Here is a 19,258-nt window from a genome sequence, read left to right on the forward strand (position 1 = left end):
GAGGTTTTTAAATAGAAAATCATAAAGAAAAAAAATTTGAACTTTCCTGTTTTTACACTTCTCCCAGCCTCCAAAAAGGGAAGGTGGGAGGGGAGGGGAGCATTGGCTTCTCCATGCAAAGCCCACCCGATGGAAGGCCTTGCATCTGGACTCTCTGGCTCCACCAGAGCCAGCTGAAGATGGGCACCGGGATCAGTCCATCAAATCTTCTTTAGCACAGAGATTTGTAAGAGCAACATCAAGTCTGCTGGCTGCCCCAGCTTTCCCTTGTATTTAAGTCCTGGATTGTGAGTGAAACTGATATTTCTCTTAAACTGAAGGAGAGAGCCCATGATACCTAAAAAAAAAAAAAGATGCTAAGATATGAAGATAAGAGAACAGAGATAGAAGAGATACACAACTTCAATCAAAGCCACAATCCTCAAATTAAAATTAATCATACATTTCCCACTAGAATTCAGAAATGTTTCAAAGTAATATTTTAAGCCTTAGCTGGCTTGGCTCAGTGGATAGAAACTTGGACTGCAGACAAAAGGTCTGGGGTTCGATTCCAGTCAAGGGCATGTACCTCGGCTGCATGCTCTCCCCTGGCCCAGCAAGAGGCAACCAATCAATGTGTTGCTCTCACATTGATATTTCTCTCTGTCTTTCCCTCTCTTCCACTCTATCCAAAAATCAATGGAAAAATATCCTCGGGTAAGGATTAAAAATCAAATGAACGAAGTAACATTTTAAGTTTACCATCCTATTGTCTAGTACAATTGGCAGCACCCAAAGTCCTGTTAGAAGTCAAGAGGCATGTCATTCCCACTAGAATATTATTTAAATGTTAATATATTAAAATAAATAAAGGGAGGGAAAGAAAGCTTGCAAAATACAGACTCCAGTTCAAATTTTATTTGCATACAAAAATATATTATAATGAGGAAAGCATATCACTGTTTCCAACTATATATAATTAATTACAAATATTTTCATAAAAGCACTTTAAATTACATGAAAGCTGTCTTTTAAGAGAAATACGATATTAGCATGGGTGGTCTGCTCTAATATGCTGCAAGCAGGTAAACAAAGTCAGTTTCACTGTTGGAATTGCTCAAGGATGAGCCCAAAGGCTAGTTTTAGGACCAGCTGGGAATGGCCTGGTGGTGGGCGTGTGCTCATCTCTATTCCTTCTGGCAGCAAATTCTGCAGCTGATTTTACCAGGTCCTCGGAGCTTTCTGAAGCTTTCCCCCTATGATGAAAGGACCCAGAACTTCTCCTTTTCTCACATACCTGTAAATAGGACAGATAAGGTTATCCATTCACAAAAGTGTACAATTCCTATGTTTAAACACCATCTTGGATATGCATCAAAGCAACAAACTTAATGTCAGGTTTCCCACACAATGTCTGTCTGATTAACTGGTATGACTGGTCAGCCTGCTGCAGTTTCCATGAAGTAGACAGGCTTGTTACATGAGTCTAATGCAACTGAGCAGTAATTATAAAAAATCTCTGTCAAAACAGGCTTTGGTCTTCTGATGTAGGATGGTACAGTGTGTAAGAAAATGGGCAATAGCTCTGCAGGTAAAGAACACACAGGACTTTCCACCTAATATGTAAGCCTCCCTGAAACAGTGTGAAGAACAGAGTTATTTTTAAATAACCAGCTTTGGATCCAATTTTTCAGATTTTGCCCAGCTATTTAGCAGAGCACAGCAGAAAATATTTTTTATGGGAAATCAACTCTTTCATTGAAAAAGTAAGGGGCTAGGACAAAATTCTCCAAGCTTGTTCTGCGACTGAACAAGAAGAGAGCTACTGAAACGTTGATCTCAGAAGCTCTAGCTGTCCTCTGGCTCCTGAATTCCTGTCCTTTGGAAACAGGGTGCAGTGATGATCAGATATCTCCAGATTTCAACATTTTTAGTTACACAAAACGGGGTATAATTATGTAATGGCCAATGGGAAATAAGGTATTGCATACTCAATGCAGGTCTTTTCGTAACTAGCATGGATCTTTGGCTATAGGGTCTCCCTGGCTAACTCTCTCTCGGGATCCAACCCTCTGGAAGTCAGATCTCACCAAGCCCCTGGATCAAACCTGGGGATTTCCCTGGCTATGGGATGGTACCCCTCTGGCTTGTCAGCATAATGCCTGCATAGCCAACCAGCTCATTTCTTCTCTGAAAAGCCTGGCAGACCATCCTGATGGTAAAGCTCATCTTGCTCTAATGAGTACACCACTTGTACTCTCCATTTCTCAAACAAAATGCCATTGTTTGCTGGTGGCCTATTCTCCCAGTTTAAAAAGTTGCTCGGTCTACTTTAAGGCAGGCTGACTCTCCCAATTTCTTTCTGAGCCACTGGGGTCCTGTATTGGAGCCTAAAGAAGCCTTATGGTGTAACTTCCTGCCCCAGGCAAGTTGGTAAACATTACAGCACTTTATCAGATGTGTCGGTTAGTTTTCCGTTTGATTTTTTAATACCAGGCATGTACTCACTTGCTAATGTTCTGTCAAGATCAGCAATAAAGTCTTCTAGCTCTTTCGTGTCTCCTAGTTTGGCTGAAAAACAATAGTTGGAGTTCAGTTTCCCCATATTAGAGACAGCTGATGACTCCCACCTTTTCTACTATTATTTGACCCCGTTTTACATCTTTCTGTCTTCAGAGATGTTACTGATGAGTGTCCTGTACTAACCCCAGTGTCTGCTCCAGGGTTTACTTACAGTCAACTCAGAACCACATTCTGAAAAATAAACTAAATGATTCTTCGATTCCACTACCCTATCCGCTCCCCAACAATCTGGAAAAAGAACCTCCCTTTGAGGCCTTATAAGTTTGGGGGGTGATAGGGAAGGGGGGAGGGGGCTGAGGAGCAAGGAAGAAAGATAAAATGTTTTGCTTTTTTTGATTGCGTAGGATTTGAGTTTTCAGTCAAAGATATTCAGTAAGCATGGCCCTGTGTGAATGGACACCCAGACCCCCTAATTCCTGCTGTACTTCTCTCTCTGACACTTTCTTGCTTGTACTGTCTGTCACCTTAGGCCCTCAGAGTCCCTCCAGTATGAAATGAATGAAGAGCCACTGGTCCTTGTCGAAGTGGTACAGGGAAGGGGACATGAGGCTTCTCTTATCCCATCTAGGTGCCAGCAAGAGAGAATGAGTCCTTCTCCTGATCTTGTTTCCTCTGCATCCTGATACATATGTTTTCTGTGTATCTTACTTTTTCTTTCTGTAGAATTCATCATTCATGCCTTCTCTGAAATGCATTACCGGGTATACGTATTAATTAACCCCTGCTGGCTACAAATGGCTCTTTGTTTTTAGTTAATATAATCAATTTGCCAGCAGGGCTCTGTTCCCCTCTTTAATTCCTGCCTCTTGAGGATCAAGTAGCAGATCTGGACATGCTTTAAGCCACTTTCTAGACTGCTCTGTCTGTCTGAATTCAGCAGACCTGTTACAGACGGAGGGCAGGACAATGGCGGAGTCCCTGGAGGCTGCTAATATTGCTCTCCTGAGAGAGTTTTAAAACGGCTCCTTTGAAAGAGAGAATTCCACCTTAATGCCAGAGTGAGAAAAGTGATGGGATCTTCATATTTCTCTTCAACCAAGTCCTATTTTTATTGCATTCTGCAACTATTTTCAGCAAGTATAATGTTTCTTAAGGAAAAAAAAAACTCCTTTTGTTTTCAAAAGGGCCCTTGTTCACTGTAACAGAACATTCAGCTCTCTAGCTGGAGTCGCTTACTAGTTCCAAAAAATAAGAGGCCGCTCATGCATCTTTAAAGCTTCCAGGGCTGCTCATCCCACAGCAGAGACGGGCTGGAGCTGCTATTTAGAATCATGTTAAATCATCTTTTGTCTCATAATGATGGCCCCATTTAATTGCTAAATTGGTCATCTGAACTCATTGGTTAAATAGTTAATGCAATAAAAAGACTCCTACTTTCTGCAAAGCCTAACTGTTGAGTTTGAAACTCTGGAACCCACCAGCCAGGGAGAGCCCGCCCTCGGCACAGGCTCGGCCCAGGCTCGAGAATGTCGCCTGAGAGAAAGCAGAGCACTGCGCAGCGTCTACTCGCTTTCTTTCTCCCTGAGAATTTGGGTTTTTTGGTGACCCCATACCACTCCCACCGTGTTATCTGATTTCACCTCCACACTTATCAAAACCCTGAAAAATAATAAATTCCACTTTACACTATACTATACTAAGATATTAGTCATCTATTTGATTTGCTTTTGGGAAAGATGGGTTAAGGATGAGGGGAAGAGAGAAAAGACTTGGAAGAGGAAGGGAATAAGGAAGGGAAAAAAAGAGCTCAAACTAATGAACTCACCTTTCCGAGGAGTGATGGCGGGAGAGAGCAGAGCCGGGGTGGAGTCTGTTGGAGAATTCAGTTTTTCGTCGCTGAAGCTGAAGCTGTTCCTATATAATGAATCTGCACCTTTCAGGAAAGAAAACGTAACTCATTAGGAATGGTCTTCAGTCTATGATCAACAGCTTATCACCAAAAGGAGCAAAAGATATAAATTTCTAGTAAACAAAATGGGTTGATTTCCAGATTTTATATGTCTGCCTCCAAAATGATTTGAAGCAGGAGAGCGAGCGTGTGTTTAGTGTGTGTGTGTGTGGGTGTGGGTGTGCGTGTGCGTGTGTGCGTGTGCGTGTGTGCGTGTGTGTGTGTGTGTGTGTGTGTGTGTAATCACACGCACCAAAGGCCCTTGCGGCCCTGAAAAAGGTCAGGTGCATGGAGTCACCACAACCACACAGGAGCCCACTGCCCGGGTACCTGACCTACACCAGGTTGATTTGGGATCTTAGACATGTGGAATCACCTTTTCTAAAGAATGTCTTCTCTGAACCCCCTAAGATAGATACAAGGTTGGATCCCATGACTGAATAATTTCCCTGCCTGCTCAAGAGAGAATCTTTGTCATGATTCTGAAAGCTGTGTGGCCCTGTGTAAGTCACGTCACCCCTGAGAGCTTACACTCTGGAGTTAAGCTAGAGGGTCAAAGATAAAGATTTCTCCTCCGGTAGCTTGTCTGGTACAGACACTTAGAGTGATTTCATGGTTCCCTCTATTGTCCCCCAAAGACCAGAGAGACAGCAAGGCAAAGTCACAGAAGCAGGGCTGCACTGGGCGTCAAGGAAACTGCTCAGCTACGTGAGTGCCCTTGAGCAAGACAGTATCTCTGGGCTTTAGTTTACCCATCAATAAAGTGGGGAAATGGACTAAATAATCCTTAAAGTCCTTTCCTGATCTGAAATTCTGAGATTCTATTCCTCTATCTTGCCAAGGGGGAGGAAACCAGCCCACAGGCTGCCCAGCCATGCGGCTGTGACTGAGAGGCGCTGCCGGCTGAGCTGCACCAACTCAAAGGGCTCAAAGGCAGAGCAGACAGAGGAAGCAGGATGTGGCCAATGAGGTCACAAAGGAACAGTCTTCCTGGTTAAAACAAAACACAAAGCCAGCCCTGGCTGTAGCGGAGATGATCTCTGGAAATACTCTTCAGGTGAGAGAGGGAAGCTGAATCATGAGGGCCTGGCCAGCCCCCATTCCTCCTTAAGAATTATCCAATCACCTCCAGGTCAGGAGGCGGCAAACATATCCTTCTTTGGTCCCTTGTCTCCCCTGCTCTTCTGCGGAGTTGGGGGGTTCGGGGGGGGGGGGGGGGCAGCACCATCTTGTCTTCCTGGCCCACACACCCATTTTGTCCACCTTCTCAAACACGCCCAACCCTCACAGTTCTCGCCCGTTAAAGGTCCAGCTCACATCACCTGGAAGGACCACGTCATTTTTCTGGGCTTTGATGATGAACACCTACTGAGATCCAAATGCTGAACCTCTCACATTTCCCTAAAAACATATTCCTCAGAATACTGGTCCTTTAAAAAAAGAGAGAGAACAGTGTAATCAACTAAGTTTGGGGAGCACTGAGCATCCTTGGAGATCCCCATTGTGTATTTTCACTTTAACATCCCTGAGACGTCTTGTGATGGGAAGGAAGCCCTATTGCCCAAGTTTACTTGATCATGGGACACTTTTCTGTGGCACCCCTGCTAATATTTCTTAGGACTCTTGTGCTCCGTGGAATTCAACTCGGCAAGTGCCTTCTGTTTGCCTTGTCAGCTAAGCCCTCCTCTAGAGCAGTCTGGGTTTCCTTGAGGAAAAGCCTTTTCCCAACATACAGCAAAGTGGTTGTGTCCACTGCAGACCTACAGCAGAGAGTTACTATCTGTCACCGGGCAGAAGTCAGGAGAATCCCACAAGTCTGTGGGAGAAAGATGAGGCAAGTCAGAGAGGCAGGAAAACCACAGAGGACCCTGGGGAGGCGGGCCTTGTGCCCAAACTCCTGAGCCAGCAGGAAGGAACACTAGGCCTTTGGCACATTATCTCACCCCCATCCCTGGCCCAGCGTGCCAAACCCAGAGACTCGCTGGCCCAGATCTCAGTGGCCACACCTCTGTTCTCTATCTCCCAGAGACAGTTGGCCATGCAGAGCCAGTTTCTCCACCACACCTTATTCCACCCCACCCTGTACCACAGGCCCTGGCCGGGACTTTGGACTTCATCTCTATTCTGCTCCAACTTTCCAGCTATTTTATATCACCATTTACTCATCTTTTGGGAGGAGAAAACACACACACACACACACACACACACACACATACACACACACACACATACACACTAGCTCATATTCTGGCTCATTGATGCTTCTTCTTTCTGTAAGTCCTATGCACAATCTGGGCCAAACTTGACTCCAGACTCCAAAATGTTCAACCATCAAAAGGAAATGAAACCCAGTATCCGTTAGCCAAAACTGCCCACAGTTTAGTCCCACCCTGTGGTAATATTCTACAAATGTCATTCATGAAAAAGATGCAAAGGACAACCTCAAGAGCCTCAGAGATACTGTGGGCCCGGAAGAAGCTGTTGCCATGGAGATGTGTGGGAGAGAGGCCGTGAAAGCTGTGTGGCCCTGTGTAAGTCACGTCACCTCTGGGCCTTAGTTTCTTTTGCTAAAGGGTAGTAACTGAGGTACTCCGTGTATGATACTGATGGGTTTTCTTGATTTATTCTCAAGTTCCTGGCAAAATGGAGGATGGAATACCCAGGACAGGAAAAGTCACCACAGAGAATAGTAAGAATCAAGATTCTGGCCCAGGCTTCCTCCTCTTCCTCAGATAGTAGCGAAGTCTTTAAGAGAAGCTTATGTGTAGTGGTGCCCTAGAACAAACCCCCTAAGAACAAACCACCGACACAAAAGTACCTCAAACTCTTGACCTCTCTTTACTCTTTGCTCAATGAAATTGCATATTACAGACTTTTATTAAGCACCTGCAATGAACAACATCTCACAGTAAGCGCTATGGTAAATTAAAAGGTAAGCAAAGCCTGGCTTCCTGTTCCTGTCATTCCCCTGGAACTCTACTCCTTACAAAATAATGGCCAGTTAGTCTAATGAGATGACAGTAGTGGGTATTATTAATACACATATTAATGTATTATTGCTCCACCCGGGTATCAGGTGCTATCAATAGTGGCTTGAGGGACACAAACAGTGATGATTTGAGGAACCTTGGCAGGTGTCAAGAATAGATATTTTAAAGCCTGACGTCTACTTCAGTCAGCTCTAAAGCCCATCTCACAGCAACCCAAAGCCCCATAAGGCATCCTTGTCAAGTCAACTTCGTGTGCTGAAGCCAGGAACCTCAAATTCAGGGACCACGTTTTGTAAGACACCGTTAGAAGAAATGTAAGCATATTAAATATACAAACATCTAACTTTAGAATCACTAACAGAGCTTGGAAAAACAGAGGCTTGTTTAAAAGGTAGATGTGTGTTTTTAGTTTAGGGGTAGGGAGAAAGGTAATTTAGGGTTAGCGCCAACATGTGCCAGTCCAGCGGGGAGTAAAACCACAGACAGTGAACCTTGGCCAGAGCTCCTGTAAATATAGAACAATCCCACACGTTTAAGGCAGGCAAACTATAGTAATCAACTGAGGAAAAGAAAGCCTTGGACCTGTTTCCCTTTTGCCACAGGGAATGGGGGCGTGGTGAATTTCCATCTCAAAAATCTAAGTTCTGACAGCCTCCCTGAAAATGTGAGAATGGGATAGAATAAGGAAGAGCCCCTTCCTCAGTTGCACCGCTGCTGTCTCAGCTTTGCTTCTGGGACTGCTCCTGCCTCTAGACAGCTCTCCAGGCGGCCTTCGGCGTGAGACCTGTCACCCACCCAGAATTCCTAACGCAGTACGAGGGCAACCAGAGGGCTCCGCACTCCCCATTCTCTCACGGTTTGAACAAGTTCAGGTTCTAGTCTCAGGGGCTCCTATGTCTGATCAGCCGATATGCTTCCCATCATGCTGGCATCCAGGGTCCATAAGGTCCCCTCTCCCAGGGCCAAGCTCGAATAGTCCAGGCGAAGGCATTCAAACATTCTAGTCTTACACGTGCTAAGGTAGCCAGTTGCTTGTCTGGCCCTACAATATCATAATAGCCCAAGCATTCACAGAAAACTTCAGACCTTAAACACATTTGGCTTAAAGTTATTTTTCAAACTATGCTGTTTTCTCACTATTTTTGGAAATCGTTTTAGAAATATTGAAAAAACAATATCGTTTGAAAAAGAAGTTTAAACCAAAGATGTTTGCAACTCCTGCAGCACGTCTGATGATCAAGTTTGGGCCACACTGCCCTACTCCTAACTACACTGCCTGCTCACTGCTGGAGTTAAACTCTCCACGGAGGGGCCTGAGATTATCTGTCAGAACCCAAGTAGGGGAAAGGAACAAGCTATCTTGACCACCCCCATTTGAATGCCACCCCTAAGGTGAAGTTATCTTGCAATTGTTATTTTGGTCCTCTCCACGTCTTCGGACTCCCTAAGTGGGAAGAGAAAGAAGTATTTCCTTATTAAATATCCATTTTGCTTTCCCATCTACGTAACTTGCTTCTTTGGGTGGAAGAAGAAATGTCTATCTGTCTCCTTTGGATGCAAGTAACCTAGTGAGAAAAGGAAGGATTCTAAAAAATAAAAAAATTAAAAAAAAAATACAGAAATGTACCTAGCATAGGTTGAGCATCAACCTATAAATCAAGAGGTCACGGTTCAATTCCTGGTCAGGGCACATGCCCACAATGCAGGCTCTGCCCCCAGTGGGGGATATACAGGAGGCAGCCGATCAATGATTCTCATCATTGATGTTTCCAAATCTCTCTCCCTCTCCCTTCCTCACTGAAAGAAATATATATATATATATATATATATATATATATATATATATATATATATATATATATTAAAAAACAGAAATGCAGTGGGAACATCTTCAGAGCAATAAAACTATAAGGACAAAGTGAAAACTAAGGCAACCTTGATTTAGAGTTTCATACATTAACGTTTTCATGGAAGACACTGACTTAAATGTATTTAGGGGTGTCGAACTCAATCAGAGAAGGGACCAAAATCTAAAATCCAGCCTAAATCGCGGGCCAAATGATTTACTGAACAGTCATAAACTGTCATTGTGATGGAAACGCAGCGGAGTGCAGTGATGACAGCGCGGTGCGGGCCACATTGCAAGGCCTGGCAGGACGGATTTGGCCCGCGGGCCTTGTGTTTGACACATGTGGATGTGATCTACATGATATACCCTGATATATGCATTTTAGTGTTTTTCTTGAAAGCATTAAGAAAAGCAAAAAGCCCTGGCTGGCTTAGCTCAGTGCGTAGAGCATTGGCCTGCGGACTAAAGGGTCCCAGGTTCAATTCCTGCCAAGGGCATATGCCCGGGTTGCGGGCTCAATCCCTAAGTGGGGGGCATGCAGGAGGCAGCCAATGATTCTCTCTCATCATTGATGTTTCTATCTTTCTCTCCCTCTCCCTTTCTCTCTGAAGTCAATAAAAATATAAAGAGCAAATATTTCTTCCTAATATGAGCTATGGATATTTCTAATTACACTGTTAAACAGCATCAGTTCAACCTCACAACTAGAGAAGCTGAACCCCACTCATCACCTAGGATTGACAGTGCTCAGCCTGGCCCCACTGCCCCAGCAGATGACCATTTGAAAGATACCCCTTCACACACAACCACCACTGCTAAACAGGCACTCGTCCTGGGTCCAATGGGACTTCACTTCTATTCCTGAGGACTTGGTTCCCATTCCAGCCAACAACCCACCCTGAAGAGCAAGGCCTTAGAGAGAGAGAGAGCCCATGTGGTTCTGATGTCTTATCAGAAAAATACAGATAACAGTGTCTACCTTATAGAACTGTGGTAGTGATCATATGAGATAACACATTTAAAGCCCAGCAAAGAGATGACTAATAGTAAGAGCTAATAAATATTAATAGTAATCATAGTCAGGGCTTGGCAAAAGTGTGTCTCCCTTTTGGACGACTGAATTCAGCAGGATCTACCTCTCTCAAACATTCTCTTCCACAGGAAAACATAAAACTGACAAATGATTAAAACGAATTCCTGTACTCAATTCTTGGTGGCAATTAAGATACACAAAGTATGCTTCCTTAAGAAATTATTTAGATACACACCGCTCCTGTCAAGACTAGTTCTAAGCAGTCATATGGGGGACAAAGCACACATTTGTTGAAAAGACTGATGTCACCGGAGCCTTCTTTATGCCCTCCCCATCACTTCTCTCAACACCAAACTAAGGTTTAGTCCAACAGCTAACAACAAAGCAGAAAACAAAATATACACACATACCCTAAAGAACAATACAGATTATTTCACACATCCCTCCCCAAAACCATTCAGAATGTTTCCAGTACCTTCTCTTTGAGGCCCCTGAAAACAGATCCCAGCTCTGAAACCCTCCCCAGGGGAGCTGCAATCACCCATGAATGGGCGAGCTCAGACCATATTGCAGCCAAGCGCGGCTGTGGCTTAGAAAGGAGCTGTTCTTTGCAATAGGCCAGCACTGGACAGGCTGCCCAGCTTTCTTTCCTGTGGGGGAGAGAACTTGTTCTCCGTGAATAACTTTGCTCCATGCCCCAGTAGAAGGAGACGTATTTCAGTTTGGCCACAGAGAGTGAGACACATTTCAAAAGTTTTTAGACTTCCCTGAGAAATTAAATAGAAGCAGTCTGGTCATTAGCCACAAAGTCCAAAAATACAAAATGGAAAATTAACAGCACACTATTCCATTCCCTTTCACCTCAAAGCTGCAATTAGATCTAACCCTTGGGCAAGGCAGCCAAGAGAAAGCCAGCTGGAACTCCGGTTTCTGACTCAAAGCTGAGGGGTGGTGCCTGCCCTTTATCCCTCCTCCGGAGAGACGGCTCGGCTCGTGTTTAAGTCTAGGACTGAACCTTTGCCCTCCAACAAGGAAGAACTTCAGATTTCAAAAGGAGAGAATTGCAAGGAAAGGTCACTGCTTTCACTTCCAGAGTCAAGGACAGCAAAAGAGAGTGCCATGCATGCTTGAAGCCAACTAGGGAGTGAAGTCTCGAGAATAACCCAGAATTGCTTCAAATTTCACTTTGAAAAATAAGTAATTTGAAACCGGCAAGCATGTAATACTGAAAAGTCACCAAATGTGCTCTCTGACACCTACACAGACATCCATAATCCTCAGAGGACATCTGGGTTCCGGGAGAAAGCTGTCTCTCCTGAGCTTGTTTAGGACAGAGACCCTGGCAGCCGCCAGCAGGCATCTCCCCGCTGTCTGCTCTCTGGCTCCCTGTCCAGTCTCCCAGAGGCCTGGAGGAAGGAAGGGCCACTTCCGAAAACACTTGAACCCAGCAGTGCCAGGGATTCCTTCAAAACTCTCTGTCATGGAGCAGCAAGTCTGGGAGCTCGGGGCCAAAAGAAATTGCAAGAAGTTATTTCAAACATCCCAAGAGCAGCCGTTTATGAAACTTTTCCTGGTTTCACACATGTTTCAGTCTTGTGCCCTCCCACGCCCCCTCCCATCCCCATTCCTGTGCCACTTGCTCCACATCCTCTGAGAAGTCCCTGCTGAGAGAGGAGGAAGAGGGCAGGAGCGGAGGGGAGGGAACTGTGGAAAGGCTTGGTCCCAGGAGTCCCGTCTGCTGCTTCAGGGAACCCTCCACTCCAGCCTGTGACACCTGCGGGCGGGCGGGCGGCGGGGAGACCCACTGGCCCTCAAGAGCCTTCCCCGGGTTCTTGCACCCGCTGGGCGACCGCCCCGCGTCTCCCCTCTCCGGTGCCCTAGCGACTGCCGGAGCGCCCTTGTCCCCAGACACCGCGGTGCCCACGGCTCAGACTGCAGCCCGGCAAACGGAGCGGGAGCCTCGGGGCGCCGGGCACCCGCTCGGAGGGCGCACTCACTCTCGGAGTCGCTGAAGCCGCTGCTGTCGCTGACGCTGGCGCTGCTCCGCCGCTTCATGCGCTGCAGGTGCTCCTCGTAGTGGAAGTGGCGCGCGTGGCAGGGCGACGCGAAGTCCGCCAGCACCGCGTCGAACTCGCACAGCGCGTCCGTTAGGTCGCCGGCGGCCGCCGAGTCCAGGGCCGGCGCTGGGGGGGCGGGGGGGGAGGAGGACACAGGCTCAGACCTTGGGACCCGCAGGCACCCCATCCCGCCCGCCCGGAGGGGCGCCCGCTCCGGGGAATGGCTAACTCTCTGACAGTCTCCCCTCCCCTGGAGCCCGGTCCCCATCCCGCCGCTTCAGAGAGGACATGGCCCCCCGCGGGTACCACTGCGGCCAGGCCACCGGAGGGAGCTCCCACGCGCCCCGGCTCCGTGCGCCCACGCTCGCTCCCCCGGGGGCGGTGCGACCCCGCGGGCGGAGGGAACACTGAGTCAGGCTGCGCGCGGGGTGGGGCTCGGGTCCTCAGCCCTGGAGAGGGGGGGGGGGGGTGACCCGCCGCGGGCAGGCTCCGCTGGTGCGGATGGCGGGAGGTAAAGTGCAGAGAGAACACGGCATCCCTCTTCTTTCCCGCCTTTCACCAAACCCCACGCCACCACCACCTGTAAACCCCGGGCTCTAAGGGGACCCCCACTCACCTGCGGCGGCGGCGGCCGCGGGGCTGCCCTGCGCGGCGGGCGGCTTCATGGGCAGCTCTGCCCGGCGCGGGCGGAGGGTCCTGGAGGCTCTGTCCCTGCCCCGGACGATCCACTGAAGCGGGGATCGGCGGTCGCGCTCTGTTCCTGCTCTGCTCCCGCTCCGCTCCTGCTCTCCTCCCGCTCCGCTCTGATTCTGCAGCCGGTTCTGCTGCTGCTGTGCCGGTCGCCCAGCGCGGTCTGCACGCGCCCTTTCAGCAGCGCAGCCTCCGCCGGAGCCTTATAGCCGCCGCGGGCGGGGCGGGCGGGGCGGGGCCAGTGCGCGGGGGGCGGGGGGGAGGGCAGCCGCCCGCCGGGGCGCCCTCTCCGCGGACACCGCCCTCGCCACGCGCCGCCCGGGGACCGCAGTGACTAGGACTGGCTGGAGCCCAGGTTACAGCCCAAATATTTACCCGCCGTTTTCCCCGCGCACCCTGACAACCCGGCCCACGAAGATGGCTTTGACGTCACCAGAACCCCCAAAAGTTCATCCTTCGGCTGCTTCCCGCCCTGTGCCCTGAACGAAGGGCAGCCTCAGTTCCCTTCTCTGTGAAATGGAAATGCTGAGCCTCCCGGGTTTGCTGTGAAGAGTAAAGCAGCTGAAGGAGAGATCCAGGGGGCGTCTCCCACGCTTCCCCACCCAACTGCTCTGAGGGACCTAAAAGTTGTGGGTGGAGCCGTGGCGGGGCAGCTCAGTGGGTTCCAGCGTGGCCCCAATGTGCCAAGGCTGCCGCAGTTCCATCCCCATGGGGCACGTACAAAGAGGCAACCAATGAAGGCATGAATAGAAGGAACAACAGATAGATGTTTTTCTCTCAAACCAATAGATAAAAATTAAAAGAAAGAGTTGTGGGTCCAGCCAATGTGGCTCAGTGGTTAAGCCGGGACCTATGAACCAGGAGGTTGCGGTTAGATTCCTGGTTGGGACACATGCCCGGTTTCCGGCTTGATTATTACTGGGGCCTGTGAGAGGCAGCCGATTGATGATTCTCTCTCATCGTGGATGTTTCTATCTCTCTCCCTCTCCCTTCCTCTCTGAATGCAATAGAATCATTTAAAATTTAAAAAGAGTTGTGGGTGTAAAGTGTGGGGGCAAGAGAATCAGAAGTCAGTGGAGCCCACGGTTTACCAACCTTGACTGCTCCCAGCTGAGCCAGAGCCTGAGGACAGTCCCCGCCTTTATTCTGGAGGAGCTTGTTAGGCGGAAGAAATGGCTTCCTAGGTGCAGAGTACCTGGGCCTCTCTGAGTCCACACTCATGGGCCACCCTGCCTGGCTGCCTGGCAGGGCACCGGTTGTGACTGTGAATGACTCCTCTTGTGCTGCCCAATGTAGTAGACACTGACCACAGCTGGCTATTTAAATGTAAAGCAATTAAAATAGAATAAAATGAAAAAATTGAGTCTCTCAGTCCAACTAGACACAGGTCAAGTGCTCAACAGTCATCATTGCTAAAAATTCTACTGGAAGAACTTGCCAGGGTTTCGGATTCGCAAAGCTAGCTTCAGGGAGAAACAATGGTCTTGTCCTGGTTATCAAGGGCCCTCAAGTTCAAGTCTGGCATGTACCATTCTTAGCCCGGAATTACTGCTTCTGTTTTACAGGTGAGGTGCAGAGAGGTTAAGTAGCCCGCTAATCAGGTACTGATGGAAAGGCAGCCCTATCTGGTTTCAGAGCTGCTTTGGGCTTCACCACACAATCACTTCCTCCACAGAGTAGGGTGGAGGACTGAGCAGATAGGAGGAAGAGGCTCCAAATATTGAAGTAGATAATCCAGGTCCTTAAAGCAACAAGGCAAGGCATATATATGCATCTTTTATTTTTTCCTTTTTCCCACCTCCCTTTATAATTTTTTTTCTTTTTCCACTGGTGATGCCCTCAGCTTGCAAAGCAGCAACCAATTGGGCAGCTGAGACCAAGGAAATGCTTTTCAAATGTGTCTCTCCCTCCTGGCAGGGCCTGAGTACAGGGTGGTGGACAACCCAGCCCAGCTCTTGCATCCCTGTCAGTTGAAGAATCAGCCAAGCTGATCTTCAAAACAGCCTGCAAAACAGCTCCAGAGTTTAGGAGCCATTCAGTTTACTGAGAGAGTGACAATGAAGGTAGCCTCTCATCAGGTTGGCTGGCTGTTGCCATCTGCGCCCCATGGTAAAGGAACCCACCCAAGCATTGAGGGGCCCCAACTCAAAGTGTCACCTCTAGCATGGGTGTTACCTTGGTTATGGAAAACTTCTGCTCTCGTTCTCTTTCCTAATTAAAATTTTAATATATAGGAAGATATAGAGAATTGGGTAATAGCACTCTGTGTAGCCACCGCTGAGAATTAACACATGTTAACCTTTTATTTTTGCTTCAGATATTTTTTGAGGTATAATTTATATACAACAAAGTATGCAAAATTTGAGTGTAAGTTCGGTAAATGTTTACCTATGTAATTACCATCCAGATGAAGATATAGTATATTATTATCACCCTAGAAGAGTTCCTATGCCATTTTCCAGTCAATGGGACCCCATAAGTAACCCTTCTGATAGTGAACCCGAGGATTATTAGTTTGTCAATTCTAAAACTCCTTAAACAAAATCATAGTGTATTCATTTTTTTATACCTGGCTTCTTTTGCTTAACGTAATGTCCATGCATGTGTGTTGTTGCAGTATTAATCCATCCTCCTGCTGGTGGACATTAGTTTTGTTGCTGCTGATGATGGGGTGGTCTTACTGGAATAGTGCCGCAGTGAGTATTCTTGCACCTGTCTCCTTGTGTACATGATTACAAGCTTCTAGGATATACGTCTAGAAGTGGTATAACCAAATTGCCTTAGTTATCTCTAGACAGCAGCTTTATATTAGTCAATGACTAGAGATAACTAAGGCAATTTGGTTATCTTATTGGTGCACATAAATACTCATGTCTTTATGAATATTTATGTGCACCATTTATATTATGTGCACTATTTATATTAGTCAATGACTAAGAGATGACTAAGGCAATTTGGTTATCTTATTGGTGCACATAAATACTCACGTCTCTTGGGTTTATACCTAGGAGGGAAATTTCAGAATCACAGGGGAGGCATGTGCTTACCTTTCAAAGATACTATTTTCCAAAGTGTTAAATTAATCTACACTCCCAGCAATGTATAAGAATTCCAATTGCTCCATATTTGTGTCAACATATAATATTGCTAGACATGTTAATTTTAGCCATTCTAGTGAGTGTATACTGAAATTTTTTCCTTTTTTCAGTGGCTTTAATTTACATTTACCTAAAAAGTAATTAAGTTGGCCACCTCTTCATATGTTTCAAATATTTCTTAATAAGAGAAATTAGAATAATACAGGTAAAATTGAAATCCTCTTATCTGTATTTCCCAGTCTTGCCTCCCTCCCTCCCTCCTCAGAGAAAATCAGTACCATATTAGACCATGTTTTTATACCTAAACTATCTACTAATAAAAGCCTAGGTGGCCCTTGCACGTGACATCGCCACAAGATGGCCACCACAAGATGGCCACACACACAGCAGAGGTGGGCCTAGCTGCTGCTCTGCGCAGTGAGCCCTGGGAGTCCCACAGCTCCGCGCAGCATGGAGGAGGCCAGTCCCAGCATCTGCACCATCTCATGTGAAGGAGGCAGGTCCCAGCAGAGGAGACAGGTCTCAGAGGAGGCAGATCGCAGCAGGGAAGGGCAGTTGTGGGTGATCAGGCTAGCAGGAGAGGAAAGTTGTGGGTGATTGGGCTGGCATAGGAGGGCAGTTGGGGACGATCGAGCCAGCAGGGGAGCAGTTAGCTGTCTATCAGGCCAGCAGGGGAGCAGTTAGGGGATAATCAGGCTGGCAGACAGAGGTGGTTAGGGGCAATCAGGCAGACAGGCAGGCAACTGGTTAGGAGCCAGTGGTCTCGGATTGTGAGAGGAATGTTCGACTGCTGGTTTAAACTGGCAGTCAGACATCTCCCGAGGGGTCCCAGATTGGAGATGATACAGGCCAGGCTGAAGGGCACCCCTCCCCCCCCCCCCCCCGCCCCCTGTGCACAAATTTCATGCACCGGGCCACTAGTATTTAGCTCATCTAATAACAGAGTGATATGCAAATTGACCATACCTCCATTACACCCACAAGCCAAGCCACCAGCCAGTCAGGAGCGAGTATGCAAATTAACCCAACCAAGATGGCTGCAGCCACAGAGAAAGCAGGAGGAAATGGAGGTAGCCAAGCTTCCTGCACAACCTGGATGGCTGTGGACTCCACTCAAAGCTACAAAGTTTCAATTATAGAAGATAAATAAATCCCAGATTCTAGGGTCTCCGGTTGGGTCGCCAGGGGGTGTGGCCAGCCTGGAAACCACCACAGGCCCCTCTCCCAGGCCACCTCACACCCTAAGAGAGCCCCCATCATGATCCAGGGCACCCTTCAGGGCAAACTAGCTGGCCCCCACCAGTGCACCAGGCCTCTATCCTGTCTAATAAAAGAGTAATATGCAAATTGGTCATCACTCCAACACACAAGATGGCTGCCCCATAGGGTCAAGTAGCTGCCCCCAGGTGGACACAAGATGGCTGCCACAAGATGGCCAGCAGAGAAGGGCAGTTGGGAGGGACCAGGTCTGCAAGGGAGGGCAGTTGGGGGTGATCAAGCCTGCAGGGGAAGTTAGGGGTCACCAGGCCAACAAAGGAGGGAAGTTGTGGGCAACCAGGCCTTCAGGGAAGGGCAGTTGGGGAGGACCCAGGCCTTCAGGGAAGAGCAGTTGGGGATGACCAGGCCTGCAAGGGAGGGCAGTTAGGGGCAATCAGGCTGGCAGGGGAGCAGTTAGGCACAATCAGGCTGGCAGGGCAGTGGTTAGGGGATGATTAGGCTGGCAGGCAGAAGTGGTAAGGGGCAATCAGGAAAGCAGCCAAATGAGCAGTTGGGAGCCAGCAGTCCTAGATTGTGAGAGAGGTCCCAGATTGGAGTGGGTGCAGGCTGGACTGAGAGACACACACCTCCATGCACTAATTTCGTGCACCAGGCCTCTGATATGTTTATATAAAATGTATACTATTTACATAACTACTTTCGTGTTACAATATGCTTTGTTTTCAGTCACCATTGTTTTCACATATGTTGATACATACAAATCTAGTTTATTCATTTCATCTGCCAAGTAGAATTCCACTGAATGATAATAACACAGTTTAATTATCTGTTTTTCAGTTGATGGACACTTAGGTTGTTTCCAATTCATCTCTATCACAAACAGTACTACAGCCATCCTGTTACCTATCTCTTAGTGCACACATGTGAGTCACCTTCTACGTTTATCTCGATTCCTTCCTTAGAACCAGACAAAGGCAAGGTCAAACGCTCAGTCCTTTGAGTCTTCTGTCTGGGTTCCAGAGGGGAGGGCAGAGCCTCCTAACAGTCCACAGCCATATGAACATAGTGACAAAGATGACTGACCTCACTGTTCAGGTATGAACTTGTCCCTCCCTGAGGAGGGGTTGGAGCACTGTCCTTCACCAGCCCAGAACCATAACATCCTTACACTAGGATTTATACACAATTCAAATTCTAGAAGGTCATTTAGTTACACATGTCTCCTTCCAAGAAAAGACTTGAGGGAGCTTATGATTTCAAAACAGAACAATCACAACTTCTTACAGTTTTAAAAACTAGTTCTTTTTCTTAAAGAGTATTTATTTATTTATTTATTTATTTAGAAAGGAAGGGAAAAGGAGAGAGAGGGAAACATCAACAGGCTGCCTCCTGCATGTTCACTACCAGGGATCAAGACTGAAACTGGGACATATGCCCCAACTGGGAATCAAACCAGCAATGCTTTGGGATGATGCCCAACCAACTGAGCCACACCAGCCAGGAAAAAGACTAGTTCTTTATCTAAACTGGTATCTCTTCCTCCTTTGTACTGTTAACTCCTCTCTCTTTAACACTTGTCCTGATTCTCCATCTAACAGCCTCATCATTTCTTCCCAGGCCCTGTGGAATCCCTCCTCTGTATAATTAAACTCTGAGGTTCCCTACAGGTCTCTCTACCTTGTCTTCTCTACACTCTTGCCAGACCATCTCATCCCCTCTCATAATTGCAGCTAATATTTATAAGTTTTCAAATATTTATTTCTAGACTGACTTTTTCCCCATCAAGTCACTTACAGCCAATCATCTATGACTTTTAGCCTTCCACTACAGACAACCTGTAGAAGAAGCTTCCAGTTGTTTCCTAATATCTGGT

The 19,258-nt window shown here is 47.3% G+C and overlaps 1 protein-coding gene and 1 long non-coding RNA gene across 4 annotated transcripts; both read right to left on the bottom strand.

Moving 5' to 3' along the window:
* Positions 1 to 882: 882 nt before the first annotated feature.
* RGCC (regulator of cell cycle) lies at positions 883 to 13,249 on the bottom strand. Of its 3 annotated transcripts, XR_004991255.2 has the most exons (6): positions 12,996 to 13,248; positions 12,320 to 12,505; positions 4,328 to 4,435; positions 2,488 to 2,550; positions 1,368 to 1,479; positions 883 to 1,276 (listed from the first exon to the last, which is right to left on the bottom strand). XR_004991255.2 is itself a non-coding variant. In XM_036457189.2 (5 exons), the coding sequence occupies exons 1-5, from the start codon at positions 13,042 to 13,044 to the stop codon at positions 1,269 to 1,271; spliced, it is 414 nt and encodes a 137-aa protein (XP_036313082.1). In that variant the 5' UTR covers positions 13,045 to 13,242; the 3' UTR covers positions 883 to 1,268. The 3 variants fall into 3 exon arrangements, 2 of the variants coding, with proteins under 2 accessions (XP_036313082.1, XP_036313083.1); XM_036457189.2 differs by lacking the exon at positions 1,368 to 1,479 and having other exon boundaries at positions 12,996 to 13,242; XM_036457190.2 differs by lacking the exons at positions 1,368 to 1,479; positions 2,488 to 2,550 and having other exon boundaries at positions 12,996 to 13,249.
* Positions 4,970 to 5,620, bottom strand: LOC123653256. Its single transcript, XR_006742947.1, has 2 exons — positions 5,577 to 5,620; positions 4,970 to 5,440 (listed from the first exon to the last, which is right to left on the bottom strand). It is a non-coding gene; the product is annotated as an uncharacterized LOC123653256 (long non-coding RNA).
* Positions 13,250 to 19,258: the final 6,009 nt, after the last annotated feature.

Source organism: Pipistrellus kuhlii, unplaced genomic scaffold (assembly GCF_014108245.1).
Source record: "Pipistrellus kuhlii isolate mPipKuh1 unplaced genomic scaffold, mPipKuh1.p scaffold_m20_p_3, whole genome shotgun sequence".
Lineage (NCBI taxonomy): Eukaryota > Metazoa > Chordata > Mammalia > Chiroptera > Vespertilionidae > Pipistrellus > Pipistrellus kuhlii.